Source organism: Homalodisca vitripennis, chromosome 4 (assembly GCF_021130785.1).
Source record: "Homalodisca vitripennis isolate AUS2020 chromosome 4, UT_GWSS_2.1, whole genome shotgun sequence".
In the NCBI taxonomy this organism is placed as follows: domain Eukaryota; kingdom Metazoa; phylum Arthropoda; class Insecta; order Hemiptera; family Cicadellidae; genus Homalodisca; species Homalodisca vitripennis.
In genome coordinates, this window is record NC_060210.1 from 45,578,672 (window position 1) to 45,605,030 (window position 26,359).

General features: G+C 32.2%; 2 protein-coding genes across 5 annotated transcripts in view; both read right to left on the bottom strand.

Moving 5' to 3' along the window:
• Positions 1–25,010, bottom strand: part of LOC124359266 (E3 ubiquitin-protein ligase RNF13-like) — a 59,395-nt gene extending 34,385 nt beyond the window's left edge. The window contains exons 1-6 of one of the 4 annotated variants that reach the window (XM_046811879.1): positions 24,914–25,010; positions 18,138–18,251; positions 11,403–11,549; positions 3,440–3,635; positions 1,521–1,623; positions 1,018–1,135 (exon numbers count right to left, since the gene is read on the bottom strand). In XM_046811879.1, the coding sequence (XP_046667835.1) occupies positions 1,018–1,135; positions 1,521–1,623; positions 3,440–3,635; positions 11,403–11,549; positions 18,138–18,149 (576 nt within the window). In that variant the 5' untranslated portion in view covers positions 18,150–18,251; positions 24,914–25,010. Of the gene's footprint in view, positions 1–1,017; positions 1,136–1,520; positions 1,624–3,439; positions 3,636–11,402; positions 11,550–18,137; positions 18,252–18,445; positions 18,465–24,596 lie in introns of those variants that run through there. The other 3 variants (XM_046811877.1, XM_046811881.1, XM_046811880.1) reach the window with 3 other exon arrangements.
• Positions 18,442–23,877, bottom strand: LOC124361002 (piggyBac transposable element-derived protein 4-like). Its single transcript, XM_046815039.1, has 2 exons — positions 22,896–23,877; positions 18,442–18,584 (listed from the first exon to the last, which is right to left on the bottom strand). Exons 1-2 carry the CDS (start codon positions 23,875–23,877, stop codon positions 18,442–18,444), a joined length of 1,125 nt encoding a protein of 374 aa, XP_046670995.1.
• Positions 25,011–26,359: the final 1,349 nt, after the last annotated feature.

Consider the following 26,359-nt stretch of genomic DNA (forward strand, 5'->3'; position numbering starts at 1 on the left):
TACATCAGTTTAGCCAACTAATGAAAAAATATTGTTCTAAACAAACAAGTAACCATAGAAACGAAACATAGTTTGATTAGTGCAGCTATCTGTCCAGTTTAAAGTGAACTATTACTGCCGCGGAAGCGCTCCGTCGAAGTATGGCAGGGCCCGCGGCGGTAGCGGCGGAATGGCTCCGTCGAAGTAGGTGAATGGGTTAAATCAGCACCACAGCTTCTATTAAAACCACACTGTTCATTTGGGAAGATGGGAACAAGCATACTAATGGGCAACATAATCAAGAAATCATCTAAACCTAAACCTGAGATCAGTCCCTCCCTCCATTCCCTTCAGCAGCCTAACAGTTTCCGTAGATATTTAATATAGTGCTCAATACACTGTCAACAGTTATACAGTGATAACAGTGTCTATAAAATGTGAATTGGCAGCACTACTTCCCATATTGACTCTACAACCCAAAGTGAACAAACAACTAGAATGCTCTCTACTTGTTGAGAAAGATTGCAGAGCAATCAAAAATTTCTAATTATGTGTAAAATATGTGTACTTTTATGTATTCTTTCAAATCAGTGGATCCTAGAAGATAGTTTTTACTGCAATACTACTGATTTTCCTATTACCTAGGAACAATCCCTGGCTTTCAGCCCTATTAACTCAAACCCACCACACTGTTAATTTGTGAGTTTCGGAATATTAAACTGTTTCCTTTACTAAATGTACAAACAAAAAACACACAGAACACTAAAATATTGAATAAGATTCAATAGTAATAATTTTCTAAATCAATGAGTACTAAACATGGTATTACACTTACTACAACTTAAAATTTTAAAAAAATTAAAATTTTTTAGGATTAAAATTTAATTCTATGGTATCAACATAATAAACTATAACATTTAAAAATTGTCTCACATGTTTTATTTGCAAGTTACTTCTTTACGTTTCATATTTTATATTTCTCAACAATAATTATTTCAAAACCGTATTATTATCAATCAATATTAGTTTATTACTAACCATACTAACCATGAAGCCCAGCATGGTACAGAAACAGATCCCCACAACAATGGCAAATGGGAAAAGCAGATGAGTGTTGATGTCAAAGGGAGAGTCATTATCAACGATGATGTAATAACTGTAACAATAAAATCATTGATATCATATTTTCCTGTAATCAAAACTAGTAAAATACTGAACTGTCGAGTAAATTGTTCCTCTAAAGGTTTTAATAGTGAGACTCCCACTTATAATTTCAAATAAGGTCAGGCAAATCTCCTTTATTAGCTTTATGCCAACTGTTTCTATATACACTTGATTAAATATTATTCATTTTTAGATTAACACTACACAAAGGAAAAGTGACTAACAATATAATTAATTCATGAGTTGCATCTGTGCATATATTTGTTCTAAAAGTTTTGCTGTTCAATTGTTTACTTCAGCATTATCACCTTTTGGTGTGGGCAGGGGAGGAATATATTAAGTTTGAAGAGATATCAAAAAACAAAACAAAAACTCACCCATCGTTATAAAGATATCTATCCTTGAGAATTAGACCAGTGTTCTCGCTCACAAAGACAGCAGCTACATGTATTCCCTGAGGATTATTGGCAGACATGGGCTCTGAAAACATAATAAATATAAATTCATTTTAACCCTTTTATTTAAAAAATATATTTAAATAGTACCCACTGGTGCCAGGGATGTTTCGACAGATATTATCTGCCATTGCTACAGTAATTTAATAAGTTTTGATAAAGTGTAATTAAAAATCCGTATCTGTGATTTTTAATACTTATTAACACATCCTTACATGCTCTGTTGTTTGTGCACAAGTACACGCCCTGCGGCAATTTGCTCAAAGTTTGATAAACGGTTATACAAATGATAAAAATTAATTAAATCTTCCAAATTGTGAGCAAGTTTTTTTGTTAGTTCATTGTTTTCAACAGATACAACTTTTTACAACAAAGAATTTTTGTTTTAATTTAAGAAAATATATATTTCTTTCAACATTGCAAATGTAAAGTTCCATGTGACTATATGCAACATTATAAATTTGTCATTATAACACATTAACTAATAAAAAACACATTGAAGGTGAAACAGAGTTGGAAGTAAAAAAATAATAAAGTAAATATACTCTTCTTAGCAAATTACACACATCAGTAAAAAATGACAGTCCACCATTACGATATCATACCCATTACCAAAATGTTCGTACATTATCTTAATAATGAACAAGTATTAGACCCAAGACTGCTGCAGACTGATTTTACCCAAAATCAGGTAGTGGAGGTAGAGGATGAGGATAGCATGGAAACTCCACCTATACCCTCCCTGAACAAAAATAATATTTACGAAAAATTGTCTTTCCAACATTTGGCCACGGGGCATGTAACAGTGTGTTAATAATTTTTTACAACATTAAAGGTAACATTTACTCAGTTTGGAGAACTAATTTATCTATTCAGAAAGTCCTTTTACAATACAAGAATTGTACCTGTATGCAAAATTACAGTAATTGACATATTAGAATAATTCATGACAGTTAAAAATATAACAATCGTTATTTTAACACTTGACATTAAATTTAATTTAGTATTTGGCTTTGCTTTCAAGTTGACAATAGTTTACACTATTAAACAATTTTTTTGAATTTTTAAATGTTATTCTTCTGTGGTAGATATTTAAAAAATTATAGTGATGATGATGATAATAATAATAATAATAGCCTATTAGCCAATATTTGACACTAATACTACGTTAATAAAAAAAACCGTTCGTTACTTTAAAAAATATTTATTTTAATTATAAAAGTTTATTCTTAAAAGATTCCATTAAATAAACAATAATATAAAGTCAGCTACTGTATCTGTTTACCAACAAAACAGACTTTTTGTTTTACAAATATTACATCATATTTATGTTATACATCATAAAAAATCAACTTAAAAAAAATCATTATTTTAAAAGTAGCTTTTTCACGTTTCATTATTTTTAGTATTTTTGGCTTAATTGCCTCAAAAATTTAATTGAAAGAAGACAATGCCCTAAGAAAAACAACCATCACATAATAAACCCATCAGAAAAACTCAAACTGAAAACAAATATCTATTGACCACTAAGTAATCAAAAACAAATTTCTAGCTACAGACAGTGTCTTTATTATTTGGTGTAGAGATACCCAATGAGGTTGTGATGTTAAACAGTGGTCCTAGCCAGCCCTAGGCCCCTCTTCATACTTCCAGATATCCCACTCGGATGTTGTCAAGGAAACATTAATGGACCATTAACTTTGGGTAAAGTAGGCCAATTATATTCTGATCTTTTTACTCACAAGGATGACAGCCCATGTTTATAATTCTGTAGCCTTAACTATACAAATATACATTTTAGATACAACAAATTCCAATGAAATAGATCTTTGCATACTAACCTAACTCACTGGAATTGACATTGTGGACGATTACTATGTCGTAATGAGCTGCTTGAGCGTTTCGAACTTTCTCTTCAAATGTACAGTTATACCGCTTGATAAGAACGGCCCAGCGACCAGTAAAGTTCGGCACAGAATTATTAACAGATACCATTTGACTACAACCGTCTCCAGGCACAGCATACACAAGGAAAGCCTGAGAAAAATATGGAACATATTAAACATCAACTTTCTCAGAGACAATACAGGTCACTATGCTGATCACTGATTTAAGATGACGGGTTGAAATCCATACTTTATAAAATTGAGATATTTTTAAATTATAAAATTACACTATACTGTGGACATTAAAACTACATCCACCAACATACACAATCTATGTTCCCCTTATAACAAGACGTTTTCCTATAGCAACATGGCTGCAGAATAAATACTTCTAAACTAAATAACTACTACTAAATAAATAATGAGTCTCAACTCATTAGTTAAATTCTTATCTCAAAAGCCTTCATTACTAGTTATATAGCATTGAGTTATAGACTACAAAAACTCTAAACTATTTCAACACTTGTAAGAGGACCAACTATTAGTAGTTTGGTCTTGAAAATAATAAATTAGAGTGTTGTGCGTTGTGCACCTGTACAACAAGTATGAAATATAAATAATTACATCCAAGTTGCTCAATAAGGATAGTTCAGTGTGAGTTCAGTTCTCAAATCAGATTATTAGTAACAATAATATTTGTGACATTGCATCAATGACACAATCTGAAAATGTGTGGTAGCAGTCAAGAGCATTAGATACTTTAAGGTATATATTATAATAAATGTATACAGGGTGTTCTGAAAAAAGGTGCCCATAAGTCAGGGCGTGATTCCTCACATCAAAATAAGAAAAAAAGGTCTAATTAACATAGGTCCGAAAATGCTTAGTTACCAAGTTATACAGGGTGAAAGATTTCGTCTGAATTTCAGTTCCCCTGCTGCAACGAAGCCCTACGGGTATTTGTTGGCTGTTAATTAAGATGTACAATTTAGCGTACTTTATGTAAAATGAACTGAAAAATTGAATAAAACCGTTTCCAGACCTGTAGCTACAGTAATTTTTAAGATATGTGACGAAATACGCGAAACTTGGTCCCGAAAAACAAGTTACATTTAGGTTTGAAGCAGATTTACTATGTTAAATGTACAATAAACACAAAATATTTTTTCACAGTACTTGTAGAAAATTTAATTTCGAAGAGAAAGATGTAAAATAAGTCTATAATAGACAAACGCAAACTTTAAAAAATAATCCTTAATTACATACAAAACGCATGAAAAATAGACAAAATCTGTTAAGCTCTCTACAAATGTAATATTGAAATTAAAACAGCTGTTTTATTAAAACAAATTAATGAGTTACTATTATTTTTTATCAAGTAAATATTTTTAACAATCATACATTATCATACATAAAAAAGTTATCTGAATTATCATTCAACAAAAAAGTTACACTTGTCCTAAAAAACTAACCACGTCACAGTAGATGTTCAAAATGTTTCCCCTCATTCAAAATACAAGCATCCAGCCGTCTTCTCATAGACTGCCGAACTCTTTCGAAGATCCCAGGTGTCTCACGTATCCTTTGAATCCCGTTAACAATCCTTATTCGCAACTCTTCTATGGTATCCACAGGCGAGTCGTAGACAAGCGTCTTTAAATGTCCCCATAAGAAAAATCTAGAGGATTGAGGTCAGATGACCTTGCAGGCCATGCTACTGGGGCTCCTCGACCAATCCATCTGTTTGGATATGCTTCATTTAAAAATTCTCTTACTTGTAATGTGTAATGAGCTGGAGCTCCATCCTGCATGAACCACATGTTGTTGCGTGTGTATAGTGGCACATCTTCGAGTAACTCATTCAGATTAGTCGTCAAGAAATGTAAATAATTTTCACCATTGAGCGTATCAGGTAAAAAACTAATAAAAATTTTATCACCCAGAATAGCAGCCCATACGTTTATAGAAAACTGATATTGGTGACGGTTCTCTGAAATAGCACGTGGATTTTCAATTGCCCACATGTGAGTATTGTGGGTGTTAAGAATAGCCATTCTTGAAAATTTTGCTTCATCAGTAAAGATAATGTAATTTAAAAAATGTGGATTTCTGCACCTTTGGATAAGCCATTGGCATAGCTGAACACGAGGAAAGTAATCTCGAGGCAAAAGAGCCTGGACCCTTTGATAGTGATAAGAATGCAACTGCTGCTCGTGTAAAATCTTCCAGACAATTGAATTACTAACACCGAAATCCAAGGCTAGTTCTCTAGTACTTCTTCCAGGATGATTCTCTATTTCGTCCAACACGCCCTCCTCCAATTCAGCTGTACACGTTGTACGTGGCCGTCCTGATCTACCAACTTTTCCAGATTTAAAGGTTCCCGTCTCGCTTAGCCTTCTATGAATGGAAGAAAACATTTTATGAGTCGGTAACTGTCTATGAGGAAAATGTTCCTGATAGAGTCGTCTAGCCTGACGACTGTTGCAATGTGCAAGACCGTACATTAAATGCATGTCTGCCATTTCACCATTAGTGTACATAATATTCATATTACCTGCCATGATGAATAAGATATTATTAGCTATCAAAAATTAACTTCAACGGCACTCGCACTAACTTGTATTAAAGTACAGATCAACACACGCACTTAATGAGCAATGGAAAAATAGCTGCTTGTAATGTTTATTTAAATTATTATAAACAATGTTACATTGTTAAAACATATGTTTTAAATAGAAATTATTTTGTTTCTCAAATCAAATATTTTAATAAAACAGCTGTTTTAATTTCAATATTACATTTGTAGAGAGCTTAACAGATTTTGTCTATTTTTCATGCGTTTTGTATGTAATTAAGGATTATTTTTTAAAGTTTGCGTTTGTCTATTATAGACTTATTTTACATCTTTCTCTTCGAAATTAAATTTTCTACAAGTACCATGAAAAAATATTTTGTGTTTATTGTACATTTAACATAGTAAATCTGCTTCAAACCTAAATGTAACTTGTTTTTCGGGACCAAGTTTCGCGTATTTCGTCACATATCTTAAAAATTACTGTAGCTACAGGTCTGGAAACGGTTTTATTCAATTTTTCAGTTCATTTTACATAAAGTACGCTAAATTGTACATCTTAATTAACAGCCAACAAATACCCGTAGGGCTTCGTTGCAGCAGGGGAACTGAAATTCAGACGAAATCTTTCACCCTGTATAACTTGGTAACTAAGCATTTTCGGACCTATGTTAATTAGACCTTTTTTTCTTATTTTGATGTGAGGAATCACGCCCTGACTTATGGGCACCTTTTTTCAGAACACCCTGTATATAAACAAATACACATATGAGTGTCTGCATATGCCTAAGATCATGAGTACCTTTAAAACAGATGGGATATCTTCTGCCACTTGAAAATTAAAAATGTGATGAAAATTTTATTTATTTGTATTGTTTTGCGGAGACACAAGTGAAAATTGTATGCGTGCACTTGTGTAAAGAAGATGTACAAGGAAATCTAACAATACATTTATTTATTGTAAAATCTAGGGTTTTGAGCTCTTGAAACATTTTTATGTACTAAAATTAATAACAATGGAATGGCTACAACTACTTATTATAGGACTGTTATCCAGTTCTGAGGTATGTTCTGAATTTCAAAACTCTATTTCTTTGCAAGTTAGTTCCTTTCAGTCCAAGACGTTTTTCAAAAAGTATCTGGTAAATGTCCTAGTATTTTTCATAGTGGCTCTGCCAAAAATCCTGGCACTAATTTACAGTTTTGAGAGAGTATTATTAAAATATTTTTTCTTTCTTATTTTCTAACCAAATTTAATGTTATTTGTATTTTTTTTTGCATGAAATGTACTCTACTGCAATAAATGTAAAAAGAATTTATAAATGCAATACTTTTTTACAATAATAGAAATACTTACCTAAAAGAATTTTTTTAAATTATAATTTGACTTCTTGAAATATGTATAAAAAAGATATCACTAATCTGACCACTGTGTATAAAAGTACATTTTATAATAAACAACTTCACCAATTTTCATCAGTTGATTACAAAACAATACTTAGAATAACTAACTTTTCAAAATTCACTGTATTTAAAAAAAATTCACTTCTTAACCCTTTCAGGGCCAGGACCAAATGTGAGGTGTTACAAAATTTTTTCACATATCATATCCCCTTGTGACTAGTCAAAAGTGCCAGGCTAAAATTGGCGATTTTGCAGTCTCTTAGATTAAAATTTATAACTTTTCATAAAAATTAGAGAATGACCTAAAAGTTGCACCAAATTACTCGTATAGATATATACTATCAACAAAAAAATATAACTAAAAAAGAAAAAATAATTTTACTGTGGGAAGCTATGTTATTATATTGTACATTTAGAAAGGAACAACCACACAAAATTTTGTGTTATTTCTCTCATAAATAAATTTATTATGACACATTTTGTATAAATACGCATAATTGTACCTCGCAACATTTTATAAATGATAAAGCAACTGACTCTTACACTGCAAGAAACTTAAAATAAATATTCACATTATGGATGTACCAGTAAACAGATGATTGTAGGATCCATAAACAGTTTCAATACAGTTAAAAACACTATTTACCAAGAAATATCTACACAATTTTATTTGAAATTTATTTACACTTTTTCTATTTACAAATATGCTACTTACAATTTCACTCCCGTGAGATCGCAAATTGTCAGTCATTGTAACTACTACACACAAGAGGTAAGCAGGTAACTACTAACACTACTAATATTTACAACCACAAAATAAAATAATGAAGAAGAATCCAGCATACAATAATACAATTACACTAAAGCATAAAGAATTAACAACAATAGATCGAGTCAGCTGATAATGTCACGTGACAATTACGAAATAAAAACGCATAGACCTCCAAAATAAAAATGATATTCATATTAACCCTTTTACTGCCGACGTGCGCAATTGCGCACGTTGCGATTTGTTCGAAAACTGCCGACGTGCTTATTTGCGCACTCTGCCGTTTGTGCGGAAATCGCCGACGTGCGCTATAAAAGCCGTCTCGTATTTGTTTTATACTGGTTTTCAATGTTGTCCAAATGCATCGAAATTCAGCTGTGTTATTCATTACTATATGGACAACACACAGAAAACAGGTTTTATAATCTATGGAAGCCATTTTTGTTACTGAACGTCTTTGGTTATAACTCGAGTTTGGTTTGATAAGGTTATGGTCGATCTCGTTAGTCGTGAGTTCCACTTGTGTTGTTTCGTGTTTTACACTTTATTTGACATTTATATTTGTAAATCTACATATTTTTACGAGTAATAAAATGAGTAAGAGAAGATCACCTGTCACCTGCAAAAACTGCAAAAAAGGTGTTCATCCCACATGTTTTGGGGAACACAAGTGCTAATCAGCAGGCCTAAAAATGTATATATATTTTTGTAAATATTGATCAAAGTGCCTTTTAACTTTAATTTTCTATTATATATTATATTTTTATATCAATGGACAGTGATTTATGTAATAAAGTGATTTATGTATTATAAAGTGATATAGTGTTATCAATAAGTGCTATCTTGAAATTCGAGGATATTGCACCAATTTCAAAAATTCATCACAGCTTCAGTATTTTTCAAGGTGTGTTCCTAAAACTTTTTGGGAATGTTTATATATAATTACTATACAATAAAAAATTATAATTATGGTGTTGGTTTAATATTTAAATATAGTTGTTAAAGTGCAAACTCAAAAAATAATTTTTATTTATTTAAAATTTTTGTTTCATGACATAATATATATATTTTTTAATGACAGAAAATGTTTAAATTATTTTTTGTAGCAAATTTCAACTTATAAGGAAAAAAACAAGATAAAGTTGATCAATTTATGATAAAAAATAATGAATCCATGATTTAAAAAAAAAATCATTACATTTTAGTCAATTTCAGCCCGGCATTTTTAGCAAGTCAGTAAAATTAAAGTCTGGCATTTTTCAACAAACTAAAAAAAAGTGTCCGGCAGTAAAAGGGTTAATTATCTACAAATATACCAGGGAATAAAAAAAACATAAAACTTTAATCATTTAACGTCGTATTTATTTAAGAAAACGATGAATATCAAGGCGGCAATATATTGCCGCCTGGCCCGGAAAGGGTTAAACTTGAACAAGGGGCGACAATGCTCCACAGGGCCAGCCCAACACATTGTGCAAATTACTTTTTTTAAATCAATAAAATGTTGCTGGCTAAAGAGGAATGTCTCCACAAAAGCAAGCCATAGCTTAAATGTGATTCAAAAAGCCCAAAATATATTATTCCAGGGTATGAATTTCCAGATAAGATACCTGATCCTAGAAATTTTCCTGCAAACAAAATCAATATGAGTTCCTCAATTCAACTTTGAATCCATGTGAACGCCCAATAGTTTTACTGGTCTATTTTTTTTATATTATTTTGTTTATAAACCTACTAAAATTGAATAAGTTTTTCATGGTTACAAAGGTTATTGGCCTAGAACCAATTTCTTCCACTATCAAGAGCTGATTTCAAAATCACCTGTAAAGTTGCAATATCGTGGTGCTTAGAAAGTAATGTTGTGTCATCAGCAAAGCAAACCATCGTATTTTCAAAGAATCATCTTTTATTCCATAAAATTATAATTTCATTAATACAATATCAAACAGGATACAATCAAATGTTTTGCTTAAGTCACACAGGAGAGAAAAACTGTATCTTTATCTTAAAAAGCATCCAATGTTTTATTTGTACTTTCAAGAACTGCAGAAATGGTATTTTTTGTTTTGCTAAATCCAAACTGATTGTTGGTTAAAATATTATTATGTTCAAAATAATAACGCAATTGGTTATAAATTAAAGATTCAAATATTTTTGAGAAGATTGGGATGATATAAATTGGGTTATAAATTTGCAACAGGGGGTTTTCACCTTTTATAAAGATTGGAACTATTTTTGAAATTTTCGGTGGGCCAGGAAAATAACCAGATTTTAAGAATTAGTTGTAAATTAAAGAAAGGAATTCACTGATAAACTGAATAGTCCTTTTTTAACTATATCATTAGACAGCCCATACTTTTGGAGTTAGCAAATTTGGAAACAACCATAACAATCTAAATCGATGCAATTCATTCCAATAAAAGACAGCTTGCTTCAGAAGACATGCTAACCTTTAAGGAACTCTGCTGCTGATGAATTTACACCTATATAAATCCTTATAAATGGTATGCAGCAAAAGCATTTTTTCTCTAATTACTGTTCGCTTGCTAGTACACCAACCAATTATTTTGTGTTTTTCTTTGTTTGTTTTATATTTCTTATCCAATGGAGAAAAATAGTACCATAAGTTAACGCACATTGAAAAAAGTTGTGAAACAAAGTACAGATGCCAGAAGTTTCAGAAATCAAATTCTAATCAACCTCTTTCACACTTTCAATAAATGACTACGTATTCCTCTTTATGTATGTTTCCTGATGTATACAACATTGTCATTACATAAAAGTTCAGTTAGATTAGTACTGCCCTTCTTGGATGAATTAAGAAATTACTTGAAAATTAACGGATCATGATCTGCGAAACAGCTACGAACAACATCAAGAGAAAAATTATCACCTGAGAAGTTAAAAATAACATTATCTATACAGGCACCATTTCGTGTTGACTTTTTTAATTGAGCAAAATAAATTTAGTGACCTTAAAAGGTATGAAAAGAAAATTGATTCATGTTTCTTTGAATCAACTAATTCAATGTTAAAATCCCCACAGATTGCTAGTCTAGATTTGTATTTTTGGAAATAAATAACAGACACAGCCACAACTACTGCCCACCGCCATTATGGCTTTAAAGTTTTTATAAATTGAAATATTTAAAAAAAAAAGGCTGACTGACCCTGAGACCTTCTGGTGGAATGGACATGCCGAATTTAGCCGGTACATCTCGAAATTCCACATCCAACTCATGGTGAGTTTTCCTGGAGAACACAGTAATATCCGCAGCGACACAACACAGCCACCATAGCAATATCACCACCTCAACCTGTAACCACAAAAACTTCAGCACTATATGTTGTATTACGAACATCTAAACAGCATATTCAGTCAGGGTGAATCTGATAAGGAAAATTTAAGAAGTATAAAGTAATGAAAACTCAATCTGGCAATGCAGTTACCAATACTGGTATGTGGTAAAATGTATTTGAAATTTTGTTTTCAAATAATTGAAAATTTACAGCATGAGCTCATATCATAATCCATTTATAAAAATATTTAAATATAGGTGCAAAAGATACATAGTTATATACAAATTATAGACATAAATTCTACATACCTATAACTACAGTACATCTGGAGGTTTATTTTTTAATAAACTTGATTTAAGACTGAACAGCTTATAATTAATTATTGTGGTAACTGTCACATTTACAATTTAATATTCTATTACTGTATCATTAGATTCCTTACTTGAGTAAAAAGGAATAACACAGATGTTGGAAAATAATACTCACATAGCTGCAACCAGAAAGAGCACTTTTATATATGCAAAGGATCAGTCGTCAGGGGGAAGGTGAATCATAAAGATTGTATAATATAGCACCAGGAAAGTTTCTATGGAAATAATTGACATCAGGCTAAGTACCATGTATTCCTTTTTAGGTACGGCTCAGGGTGATGCTCTGACAATTCATAATTAATAGCCATTTATAAAACGTAAATTTAGTTTTCGGCCAAACTGGCATCTCTAGTTAGCCATACAAAAATTTGCTTGATATTTTTTGCTGTTGTTTTTATTTATAGTCTATATGACTGTACTATAATGTTGTTTATTGTTTGGAAATTAATTATTGTTATTTCTCATTGTTGATCACAATATATTGTTATAGCTATTGTCACATATTTGCATAGTAGAAGTCTTTGTTCACGTGGTTACTATGTTGTTTATAGGATTTATTACATTGTTTTGTCATAACATTGTTTTCTTTAATTATCAATGTTATCATTAAATTGTTGTCTTTAATTTATGTTACCTTTCTTAAATATTATGCAAGTCTTAATCTTTTATGGCCTAATAGGTTACTAGGTTGTTATGTTGCTATGAAAATATTCTATTGGATTTCCCTTTCTCTTTATACTTATAATGTGTTGCCATGGCTTTTTCACTTCTTTTGTATACCCCAGTCATAATCTAGCCATGTTATTATTTAGTTAGTAAATTATGTTTGTTTTTTTTTGCCATCTTGCACAGTTAATTTCAATTTAATGTAGGACTATCTGTCCTATTTAAAAGGAGGTTGCTATTGATAAATAAATTAAAATCATAATGTTACGAAAAATGTTTTAATTTTCCAAGCATTAGTAGTTGTGACCACAGCATTGAGATACATGTCTGGAGTGTTAGTAGACATGGTCAAGAGGAAAAGACAGGTATTCACAATTACATCACTAGAAGTAGCTTTATCAATCTAAAATATGATATATCATATATCGTTGTAAGCAGCTGATTACAAACTTTCTGTTTTGCACTGTCTCTAGATATTTATTGTATTTAGCTAAATCACGTACTTCAAAGTGACAACATCAGTAACCAGTCGGTGACAGCTGTTTATTGCATTTTGGTAGCTTATCGGAGTGACCTTTAGAAGTAGTATTTTTACCCAGTCAATATATCGTTTTAAGACTATAAATACTCAAAACGTGTGTGTGTGTTTATATATAAGTGTACAAATCTTCTAAAAGTACATTAAATTGTGTATAAAATAGCTAAATTGGGAAAGTGAATTTTTATTCTTACATTTTGTAGGAGAGGGGGGTTTAAAGTTTAAAAATGCAAAACTACATTCTTATATTTTCAAGAAGCCTACAATACACAAAATACAAGGTAAGCAAACAAATATTTTTTATTGTAATCCCCATTTATTTGTGAGTAAATAATTGTACATACTATTAGAAATTTTTATTAATAAACATGTTAGTTGCATAATTAAAACTAAAACCTTACAAATTCCCAAAAACAGTGTAATGGCAAGCGATAAAGTAAACACTTGGATGGTTAAGCAATTATTGATAAGTGAGTAGTTTAATTTAACTAAGAAAAAACCATAAACTAAACATTTTGAAACTCTAGATATGCCAAGACCATTAGAAGATTGATAATTCAATAACATAATATTGGTTTTAAACTCAACAGACACTTATTAAGGGTAAACCGGAACTTGGGGAAAATGGATGGCATTAGTAATGTATTGATAACAAGGACAAAATAATGTTGTGTTAGGGGAAAGAAAAATATGACAATTGACTACTAAAAAACAAGTAAGATGAAAATGCTGCAACAAGTCTATATTTTCACTCAACCACCTGACAAAATGATTGCCTTAATCATCTGTAAGCTTTTGTTAAGGCATATTCAGTTCAATATTTTTTATTTATCCTGGAACTAGTGAAGTTGTAATTTAGAATGCATTTTGCCGTTGTAAACTAAGTCGAATTTGCGATGCATTAAATATCATCAGCTAATTACTTTATTTTTCAAACAATCTTTGTGCAAATCATAATAAAAGTTATATCACTGTAATCAGCAGATTCTGAACTTTTTTTATGTACTCACTTTTATACATGTAACATTTCTTTATATTGTTATTGGTTGCTAAATGGTAAGGATGTCTGGTACACTATGCAATCTTGACAGCTGTTTATCAGCTGCATTCTGTTCTGTTTAGTTTTATGTTGTTTTTGTTCTGTGTGTATGTATATATACACAGCTGATTTTGCAGTCAACTTTTTAACCCTGTGCAGGGGATTAACCATTTTGAGTGCTAAGCGCTTTTGATGGGATGGCACTGTCAGTGCCAAGCTTTTCTGACAGTTCACTTCTCTCAGTGCTTTTGGTGTTTATGTAATGTTCACCTAATTAATTTATAACAATTAAACATAATGAAATTATTTTTGCTGTATTATGCAGGTAGAAAACTAAGCTAAAAATTAATATACATATATTTTAATTATAACACATGTAAATATTTTGAAATACCAAAAATAACATAAATTTTTTTAAATATGTTTTCAATTTTGAAGTACAAAAATAGTAGTTTTATGTTGTTTATTTGTTTGTATACATCTTTTATATTATTCTCTATATAAATAGAAACAAATATATAAAATTTTAAAAAAGTACGTATTTGTATAACTGAGTCTTGAATTTTTGTGTGTTAGTGTGCAATGCCTAAAATTTGCACCCGTATAGAACTTGACTCTCATATTTGATACATAGCTTTTACCAACTGTATGAAATTAAATCAAGATGGATATTCTTTTTTTATTTGATTTGATATGTATAAATGAGACAAAACCATTTTCTTAATCATTCACAATACACAGTTTGTAAAATTAATTCAACTGATATTACTTTAATTTACATTACAAAATAAAAGACACACCACATTATCCAATTTACTTGAGACATGATATCAAAATAAATAATGTTTCATCACACAGAAAATATGCTACTAGGAGTCTTTGCCAGTTATACTTATTCAGTAAAGTCTATATACAACAAACTATTTACAACATTTTTTTACGAAAGTGACTATTAGTTACACATGTGGGCAAGCTTACTGCCATTGCCTTTGAGATATCAGCTGCGGTACAATAACGGATACTAAGTAATAAAAAAAAAAACTGGGAGTATGTGCATTTTGTGGTACATTTCTTGAGCTTTAATTTGAGATTAAGTACAATTTCATATGTCAACAATTAGTAACAGAATAATAAATATTCAAACAGCCAATCCAATCGGCACTCGATACTTTTCAGAATTACTTGAGGACTGATTTCATCAGCCCCAGGCACTCAAAAGAGTTAATATGATGTGCCAGTTAAGACTAATATACCAGTTCTAGTGTTAAGACTCCAAAAATATAATTAATTCTAAATCAGTGATTTTCACCCGAACATGAATTCTCTCTTCTTCTCAGAACAATAAAACTTTTCATTTTCCTGAATAAAAAGTAATTCTGTTACTACTATAAACAAGTATGGACAGATCATGTAGTAGTATTTTAAAATACAATATTTTGTGGATTTTAATCGTATATTAATAAAATTAACAACACTCCTAGACCATTTGCTAATATACTTTTTTTAATAACATGCAAAGAAGAAAACTAAACAAGCATAGGCCTTGAGCTTGAACGGATTTCTTTGTTGTGTTATTTTACTGTTGACTCTGACAAAAGTGATGGTTCAACTGCTATCTAATCTTAAAGTATACAAAAGTCTAAACAGACCAGCACATAACAGACTCACAGAATATCACACCTTGAGAATATCACATTTATGCCAGTTGGTGACAGTAAACAAATAAAACCAATATATGTGTCTTTGTGTCATTCTTTTTCTTCCTTTATTTTCTAGTTTTACCCACCGAAAAGAAAGAATCTATAAAAGGAATACAGAACTTTCAGATAAAACATTTAGTAAATTGTGTAATGTTCTTGGATTAAACAAAATAACCTTGGTGTTATTTTGATTGTTAAATTACTAATTAACAATCTTTTTACATGAGGATATACAGTGTATTTTACTAATTCCATTAAAATAATAATAAAATACAAACACCAAAATTTTACTGATCTAGGTACTTAGTGTAACAAACTTTGGAACAAAAATAATTATTAGGTCATGTACAATACCTCAATAAAACATTTATATACTTAGGTGATTAAGAAGATGTTTGAAATGTTTTGGACAAAACATTAACATAAATTAAGTCATATCATAATTTACAATAATTTCTGTTAATAAACCAACTTATAATTATTATGTACACCATTGTGCTTGTATGGTTATACAACTTGTGATACAAGCTAATATTATGTTACATTAATATTATATCTACATAATTATATAATGCTGCTTTCTCTTGAATCATACATAGTTATTTTATAAGTTTATTTTTATTCTGCTTTTGAAATATTACTTTAATTTTAGTGTTGTATTTCTATTAAAGATAACATCTTCTATACATGTAAAAATTCCATTTTTTTCCAAAAATGTATAACAAGCAATGAAACAAATCTGAATTAACAAAAAAACATGAACCATTTTAAAAACTATAAAACAGCTAACTGCAGTTACCGCAACTGATCGTGGTCACCATCAGTCTGCTTGATAGTTATTCACTAATGATGTTTTACTAACGTTTTTACAAATCTGCCAACAAATATTGACGCAAATGCTATTAAAATATATTCTAAGTGTGAATGACCAACCACATAGCTTAACTAGCAATGTAGCAATTATATTTTTATTTTTACATAATATTCAAGTCCATGTAATAACTTTATTTCTAAAATAAACTTTATACATTTTTAAAAGGTTTATAGCTCTGCCTTTAAAATGATACATCCTATATTTTAGTATATAAAATGAAATGACTATTGTTAGTCTCACTAAAACTAGAGAACAACTGGACCAATTTGCCTTATTTTGGTTTTGAAATAGTTTTAAAAGTCCAAGGAAGGTTTAAAAGGTAAGAAACATTGGAAAGGTTTCTCAGAATATTTAATAATTCTGGAAAATAGTTATAATATTTACGACGCGTAATCCAAAACTAACGGACCTTAAACAGCTGTTGACACTTTCTGCTGCAGTTCACCAAAGTGGCGTACAAGTAGTGTCATGAGTTTCAAAATGGCCGTACTTCCGTGCATGACGATCAGAGGAGCAGAAGACCTTCAACTGTGACTGACGAACTTGTGGAAAAAATCGAGAATGCGGTCAGTGGAGATCGCAGATTGACGTTAGATGAACTTGCTGCGATGTTTCCGCAAATCTTCAGATCCCTGATATACGAAACAATAACAGAAACTCTCGGATATCAGAAATTGTCTGCAAGGTGGGTCCCAAAACAGCTGACAGAACAGCACAAGTTGAATCGAGTGCAGAGCTCCAGAGTTTTTGGAACGCTACGAACTCGAAGGCGATCATTTTCTCTATTCTACTGTCACTAGAGACGAAACTTGGGTTGCCCACTACACGCCTGAAAATAAGAGGCAGTCTAAACAGTTTTCACCTCACATTTCAACCGGAGCTTTACCCCTCACAACGAGGTAGCGAATGACGGTGCAAATTTCGCACTTGGCGGGAGATACGATCAACATTTTTCGTGAGAGATGCTACTGTGTCAAGAGTTTTCAACACACTAACCTCGGATTGGTCTCATTTTGAAGGGGAGGATTCAGGCTACGCGGCAGTGTTGTCAACATGTCGAAAAAGTGATCCCTACAGCTGTAAGAGTACCAGTACACTTACTTTCTGGACGTGCCTCGTAGTTCGTGCTACTGAAACTCTGGGAGCTATTCAATCAAATAAATGGAATTTTGCAGAGAAATTGCAGGTGAAGCCGTGGGTAAGTGCTAATAGTATAATATATTTAAATAATTGCTTAAATATCTTTTTTAAATATGAAAAAAGCTCCAGGGAACCACGCTGGAGATTCTCATTTTGTATCAAACTAAATTTGTAACTTTGACTACTATGTGGTTATCTGTTATCAGAAGGAGTGTACTGTTCTTATATTGTAAGCCTAGTAAAACAAGTGTTATATATTTTACTTGTAATAACTTACCTTATATATCATTATGAAATATTTTTGGTGAAAGACAAATCAAAATAATCTTGATAAGTGCATTCCTAGGAAGATATTGTAAGCTGGAGCTCCAATTGCCTGGTCATATTTAACCTAAAAATTAAAACAAAGAATTATTAGCTTAACAAAGTTACTATAACTATATATAGCTAGACATGAATATACCGGTCTTTTATAAATGAATATCAGAGTTTTAACGTTTTGTAGTATTTATTATATAAATCTTAAAATTCTAATTAACACATGAAATTAAAGAGCAACTCATATAGTTATATCTAAAAGCTTACAGGTGTTCAACGTGAGCTCCATTCGTCACACAGCACACATCAAGTCGATAGCCCAGTTCTTCCCAAACTTTGATCAATGTGTCTGGAGTGATTGTTGTGACAGCTGCTTTAATCCTGTTCCTTAAGTCGGGTAGGTCAGCTGATAGCAGAGGCACATACACACAATCCTTCATGAATCTCCAAAGGTAGAAATCACATGGTGTCAGGTCGGGTGAACGTGGAGGCCATGTAAAACAAGCTGTCACCCCTTGCGGCCAATCCCGCAGTTAGGTGACATTCAACCAATCACGTACTTAGTTATGCCAGTGAGGCGGTGCACCATCTTGCTGCCAAATAAAGTTCTGTGTTTCATCTTTTTCCAATTGAGGAAATAGCCATAGCTCTAGAGCATCAAGATAAGAAACTCCAAAAAGAAAGAACTATAAACTTTCCACCTAGATATGGCATACAAAATAATCAATTTAGGGGAATCTTATTGTAATTGTACCATTTAGTGAGGGTTAAAAGAGTCCCAGATACACAAATTGTGAGTTTTCACATGTCCACCGAGGTGAAATGTTAATTAATCACTGAAATCAACATCGGAAAATCTACACTGTCGTGCAACAACATTTCGTTTGCAAAATTGACAAGTAAACCATAGTCTTGATTAAGTATGAACAAAATCTCAGTTTCTCTATTATTTTTCCTTTTTCCCAAGTCTTTGAGAACTTATTTAGGACAAGTGCCCTATCATTATTATTAAATACATCTTCTTATTTACAAGATATACCCTATTATAATAATACTGCTGGTAAACCTAGAAGTAATCTTATCATCTTGCACAATAGAGGGCTTTAGATGAGAAGGTTCAACAGGTAGTATGCTTCTTATATGGTGGCTCATAAGTAACTGAGATGAAGAGTAGTCCATTCCGGCCACAAGAGAATTCCTGTAGCTTAATAAGTATATATACAAATCCTTGTTTCCCTATTCAGCCTCTTCAACACTGACTTAACAATTCCAAATTCTTTTCAACCAGCCCATTGCTTTTAGGATATAAAGGACTTGATGCATTGAGCACAAAATTCCATTTCTTTCCTAATTCCTTGAAATGTAAAGAGTTAGAATTAAGTATAACGAAGATAGTCATCCCTGGCCAATAAATTACATTTGAGCTAGTTTCTTAGTTTTTCAAACCCTAAATGAGTTTCAAACCAACAATAAATTATCTAAAGTTCTGTGGTATTACAAGCTTTTCATTTAAATAAACAAGTCCATCTTTCACAGTTATGTCATTCTTCATTTTAAAATAATAATTGAGCTCAAATCCATTGTTATAACCCCTGTTGGGCCATCCTTTATTGTAGTACATCATGACTTTAAATAAAACTCCATCACTATTTGTTTCATGCTTAAAAGTCAGTTCTGCACCAACTGTATTTACTACATCTTTCATTATAACATAGTCTTTGACATCTTCATACACAAAATTTTGTGAAAGTAGTTTGCCACAACCATGTCTTTTCCACGCAGATATTTCAGTTCAAATTTATAAGGTAGTAATTCAATTCTTAACCTTCTCAGCCTGTTATTTTCTATTTGGTATATCTCTTTTTTAATAATTGATATCACAGGTGAGTGATCTGTATACATTGTCACTTGAGAATATCTATAAGTAAATAATTGTGAAACTTCTCGAAAGTAAACAAGATTGCCAATAGCTCCTTTTCAATTTGAGTGCAATTAATGTCGCATTGGGTCACAGATCGGATGGCATTCATTTTTGTTTTTCCATTTTGAATCAAAGCATAACCAAGAGTATTTTGGCTTTCGTCTGCATGAACTATAACCACTTCAGTAGGATTAAAAGTCGCCAATACTGATACATTAGCGATCATTGTTTTTAATTTTATCAAAAGGTTTTCATGATAATGTTCCCAAGACTATTCAACATTCTTTTTCAACAATATCCTAAATGACAAAACTATTTCTGAAAGCTTGCACAAAAACATTCTCAAAAGTTCACTATGGGGTATCCATTTATTTTCTACCAGTCGTTTTTATTCTTGAGCAATTTTAGGTTCTGAATCAACTTCACTCTTTCAGGACCATGTTTGTAGCCCTCTTTATTTAATATGAAACTGAGTGACTTAACATTGTCCAAATAATACTGTAACTTATTAGAGTTAAATTTTATCTTTTTCCCCCCTTCAACTGAAAGAATCTTTTTGGGTAGACTTTAATAAGCGGCCTACACTCGTTATTCGGTTGTTTTTTATCAAATGGTTCAATGTTTTATCTTTAGGAATAATTCAATATTACAATTTATTTGAATTAGCGCATGATGTCAACTTATTAGTTATAGTAGTTTTAATGTAAACAATAAAACAGCAAGAAGTAACTAGTATTTTTGAGGAAAATGTGCGAGATATTTCTCACACGTAAAGAGATTTGTTTAAGTGGCTTCAACTTGTGGGTTGCTCTACAGTTCACAAAAGCGGTTACCCATTGATATCAAGCTGGGCGTTATAAATATTGTAAGGTTTCTTTGAGTCTCGGCCATAGTTGGTTTTGTTGTTTTGTAATAGTAGTGTAACACTTATGTCTTTCAAACTGTAATGTACGACATTCTTCTTGTTACGGTAATTTATTAGAACGATTTTTCCATATCGAAGTTGGATAATATATCGAATTGTTCAATAAGAACAACCGAATAACGAGTGTAGGCTGCTTATTAAAGTCTCCCCATCTCTTCAATAATAGCATTAAATTCTTCCTCTGTGTATGCAGCACAAAGAATAATACAACTCCTTATATATGTTCTAAGTATTTATTTGTTAGTTTTTGAAAATATTCAGGTAGGCCTACGTGTGTTCTTTGAGTCACACATTCATCCTTGAAAATAGTAAAAAGTAATTAAATTTTACATTATTTTGTTTGTAACATTTTATAATAGCATAGATAGTTTTAATTTAGCGTTAATATATTAATGTTCAAGATGTAAAACCAGCAGAACTATATTGTTATTTTAAATACCTACTACGTACTTTGGTTCGACATTTTGTTTCCAGTACTTTTAGATAAGCTAATCATGAACATTGAGGATTCGATACTCATGTATATTGATGATTTGATTGTGTTGGTAGCCGCTTATTATACTGCAGACCTGCAAGCTATACTCAAGAATCATCCTTACCCAATAGTGATGTTATTTCTATAGGACAGAATGTATTTTTTAAACTTTTAAGGCCTTTCCTCACTTTTATTTTATTAGTATTGTTATTCTAGTTAGTTATTAACCCTTTGAAGCACGTTTTACAAAAAATGAATATTTTAGTGATTTTATATTGTTTCCCTATAGAAATAACCTTTGTAAGTACAGTACATTTATTTTTAGATTTTGTCAATCATAATTTATATTTATTTTTGAGGTGGTTTCACTGCATAACCACTATGCAAGTACGGTCTTTGGGTGTATGCAAATAAAATTAAATTTTCTCCACCAACTTTTATTTAATACAATCAATAAATGACTATTCTAACAATCCAAAACTGATTGTGTTGATAATGTTATTATTACTTCATATGTGGACACTTTTTATTTATTCCTTTCGGTGATAGGCTCGGAAACAATCTTTTAGTTCACTCAAACAAAGGGCAACACCACACGTTTCACATACCCATTTCGACCGATGAACTTCTTCTTTGATGGAGCATTGAGCACAACGTCGAGACGTTCCTCTTACTGGCATGTGTGCATTTTCCGTAAAACGAAGTTCTTGTGGAACCTTTGGTTTGTAGTTGTTGATTGGAGTTGAAGAACTTCGTCTTCCTCTAGTTTCTCCACGAGGTACTCCCAGAAGGGCTTTTGACACGCTTCTCCTAAACTCTTTTAGTGTCAGTGGTTTTCCCTGGGATAGCATTGAAAATATGATAAAAGAGTTTACTATGGTTGTGTCCAGAAAGTGCCAGAAGATTCTGTGCCACCACTTTTTGGACTTGCGATCTATTGAGTAGGTAGATTTCAACATGTCTGCCTTATCGACATAGCCCATGTGAGCATTGTAGTCCTTTACTAATATAGGGCATGGAACAGCTACAATTTCACCGTTTGCCTGTTTTCTGTTTACAGTTGTCACTTCGTTAGGATTGTGGTAATTAGAAAGAAAGTAGATACCTCTCTTGTCTTTCCATTCGACAGCTACAATTCCAGTCATAGTTGACATGAAGTCATGTTCTCCTTGATTCATATGTTTCCCTTCAGGCAAACACTCTTTTGGAAAAAATTGTCTGTCAGCTCTTGTTGTACCACAAGCTTGAATATTGTTTTTCTGTAAGTAAATCATTAGATTGACTGAGCTAAAAAAATTGTCACAATATATTACATAATTCTTATTTACTAATTCTTCAGTGAGTTCTGTTACTACCCTTTGCCCAAGATTCTTTTCAACTATTCCAGCCCTTTTACCTTCGTAGATTTGAAATTGGCTGATAAAGCCTTTTTCATCAGCCCTCACCCAAACTTTGTACCCACGCTTGGTTGGCTTATCTGGCATATATTGCTTGATTCCACTCCGACCTTTGAATGGAATCATGCTCTCATCAATTGATTGAAATCGAGATGGAGCATAGCATGCTTTGTAGGTTTCTTGAAGCTTGTTTAGGAGAGGCCTGATCTTATATAGTTTGTCATAATTAGGAGAATCTCGTTCGGGCATGTCATTATTATTGTTTATATGTAAATTTGTTAAAAGCCAGCCAAATCTGTTCACAGACATGTATGAAGATATGTAGTCATCTCTCAAATCTGCCTCTGAAGACCAGTAATCACGGTAGGAGGGAAGTTTTTTTATTCCCATTAGGATATTTAGGCCTAGAAACACTTTCATTTCTTTCCTTGTTGTTGGAAATCTGATAACGCCCCCACCTATTTGGGTAGCGTAAACATTGGTTTCAAACACAAGTTTGTCAACTAGATCGTCGGGAAAAAGAGCTGAAAACACATCAACTGGGGTTGAAGCGTCAATTAGGGGACCTGTGCGTTCATTGAAATCATACGACTTATTGGGTGAGTAGTACTTTTGATACCACGTAACACTATCTTTGTAAAGTCTGTTAGCCAAAGGCTCAGAGTCCTCATCAAATTGAACGTCCATAGGCTGATTTTGAACGTCCAAGACTGCATTACCTTCGGGAATGCCAGGCTCTACCCCCTCTGCACTATGATTATCTTGAAAGTCATTTTCATTAATAATTAAAATCGGGATTTCATTACCTTCAGCTGTTTGGGCTAGGTCCAAATAATCTACCTCTAAGATTCCATTTTCTGCAACTGTGTATATTCCTTCAGCAACATCCGGGTATACTTGATCTTCGTCGTCCTCTGATTCAGGGTCAGATGGGATGTCTTCAGTTTCCGCCAGCCAAGCCTCTATGGATTTGTTCTCCATGGTTATAGTACCCCCTGAAATCAATAAGCAGTTGTAAAAAATGTAATAAGTAGTTTTATATAGTAAAAATAACAATATAAAACAGGTTTAGCAACTGGTACGTAGTATAAACGACGGCCGACCCCAAATGCATGGTGGTCATGTGGTGAAACCACCACAATAACGCCTAATATTTATTCGCCTGGCATCTCAAATCTAATTATTATAGTTTATATGTATATATTTAAGTACATTTATACTGAAAATATATGTTTGTACTTACCAAAAGTGATCAAAGCACAAAAGAAATACAAATATGTCACACTCAGTCAAGGCATGGACTCTTCTTTCACCCAGTCGTGGCAAACAACGCTCCTGCCGGGATTTGGGCGAATCTAGTGGAGCGGTTACGTAATTTGCCGCTAGAATGCGTCCTAAATCACTTCTGGAAGGTGGTTTCGTATATGCACCACTATGCGGGAAAGGAATAGAAATAAAAACATAGGTGGTTTCACTATGATGCCACTGTGCTTCAAAGGGTTAAGCACTTTCCATTTGAAAAATCAACAAATGATGTAAAATGGGTCTTGTAAACCAATATCAAGAGCTATTTAATTAACATTACATACAAGTACTCTTAACTAAATTCTACTTAAAAATTAGATTAATCATTTTACAAACATGTCTAAGAGTAAAATCTTTGACCTATGTGCTACTACAGAACAAAACTATATACTTACAATTACCACTTCCACATAAACGTTTAAAACATAAGTTAACCTCTTGAATTGGAATATTCCCATTAAACTTAATCAGAGAATATTAACAACCTCAAAAATTATCAAAAGTGTCAAATTGTTTTTAATGCTCGTAAATACAAGTACAGTCACAATTTAACTAAACCTAATAAACAACCAGAAATCAGCTCATGCTCAATAGTGACCAAAAATTTATGCCAAGAGTTGCAATGTTTTTTAATTGTCACTAATTAATACATTTAAAATAAAACCAAGAATTTATTAAAACATTTTGTAAGTAAATAAAATAACAGACTCACTATTACTTCCTTATCTCGTAATTTCAGACAGAAAATATTTATCTACTCGGGCTAAAGACAGACATTTACCATAAACACACAACGTTATATCGTGAAACAGCTGACTGCTATCTGTATTTTCATACAAATTCAGAACAACCAATCTTTAAATAGTGAGTAGAATCGAAATATTGTATAAAAAGGAAGTATATATATATATATATATATATATATATATATATATATATATATATATATATATATTCAAATATAGGTACTTTCGTTTTACTCTGGAGTTTGTTTTCTTTACAAACGGATTCCTGTCAAAGTAATGTGAATTTGTGTCCTTCCAGTCTGACATATTTGATGCCTTCATTGAGCGCTCCCATGTCGATGCTTTCAACCTTGATTTTTAAGACATTTGATCGTATCAGTCATACACTGTTGTTAAGATAGCTCGAAACATTTGGATTTGCCGACAAACTGCTCAACCTGATCTAAAGTTACTTGCATGGTAGAATACTACAAGTTCGCTTTAATGAAGCCCTCTCGGTCATTCGAAGCCATATCTAGAATTCCGCAAGGTTTCGTATTGGGTCCTCACTTGTTCAACCTCTTCATTAATTATTATGTCACAAACCAGTTGCGTTGCAAGTACTTAACTTTCGCTGATGACATCAAAGTCTATCAGAAAATTTCTTCAGATAGAGACTGTGACCTACCTCAAGCTAGGCTGGATTGTATTGTGGAATGCTGCTGTAGTAACTTGATGTTCCTGAATACAGACAAATGCCTATGCATTACCTTCTACCGCAATATTAGACCTTATCAATGCAAATATACCATCGGTAATGCTATCCTCAAGCGTAGATAGGAAGTGAGGGACCTAGGTGCAATATTTTTTAATTCTCTGAACTGGGAAATTCAAGTTTACGCGTCCTGCACCAGAGCACTCCACATAAGTTTAATACCATCGCTTCTATATAAAATGTCTCTTAAACTACTCTACTATTCGTCAGACCTCATCTGGAGTACTGTAGTATCGTATGGGCTCCTCGTCAGGCCTACCTAAAATCTCGAAAAGGTTTAAATCGTTTTCTCCATCACGTGGGTATCCATCTTAGTTTCAGATATTTCGACGCATCCTTGCTCTATACTGCTAGTCTTCTCAATGTATCAATCTATCGAAGAAAGACGTACTGTTCAGGAAATTAGGGATTGCTCAACTCCAAAATGGACTGCTTGATCTTCTCCAGATAACCGCATTCAGTGCCTGTCGAAACAAGATCATATGATTTCTTGCGAGACAGTCGTCTTGATGAACTACGAACTGCGCCAGGAACAGTCCTCTACTGGGATGCAAGAGTGAGCGAATCTCCGAGGACTTAGACCTCTTCCCTGTGAAAATGACCCTTTGAAGAATAGTTTGCTGACTCTTCATTGAATGCACTCACAAGTGCACATCCA

Coding starts and splice junctions, on each gene's coding strand:
- LOC124361002 (XM_046815039.1), bottom strand. CDS start 23,877: ATGGAGAACAAATCCATAGAGGCTTGGCTGGCGGAAACTGAAGACATC. Junction 18,585..22,895: donor CCAATTTCAAATCTACGAAG/GTAAAAGGGCTG, acceptor CTCTGCTATCAG/CTGACCTACCCGACTTAAGG.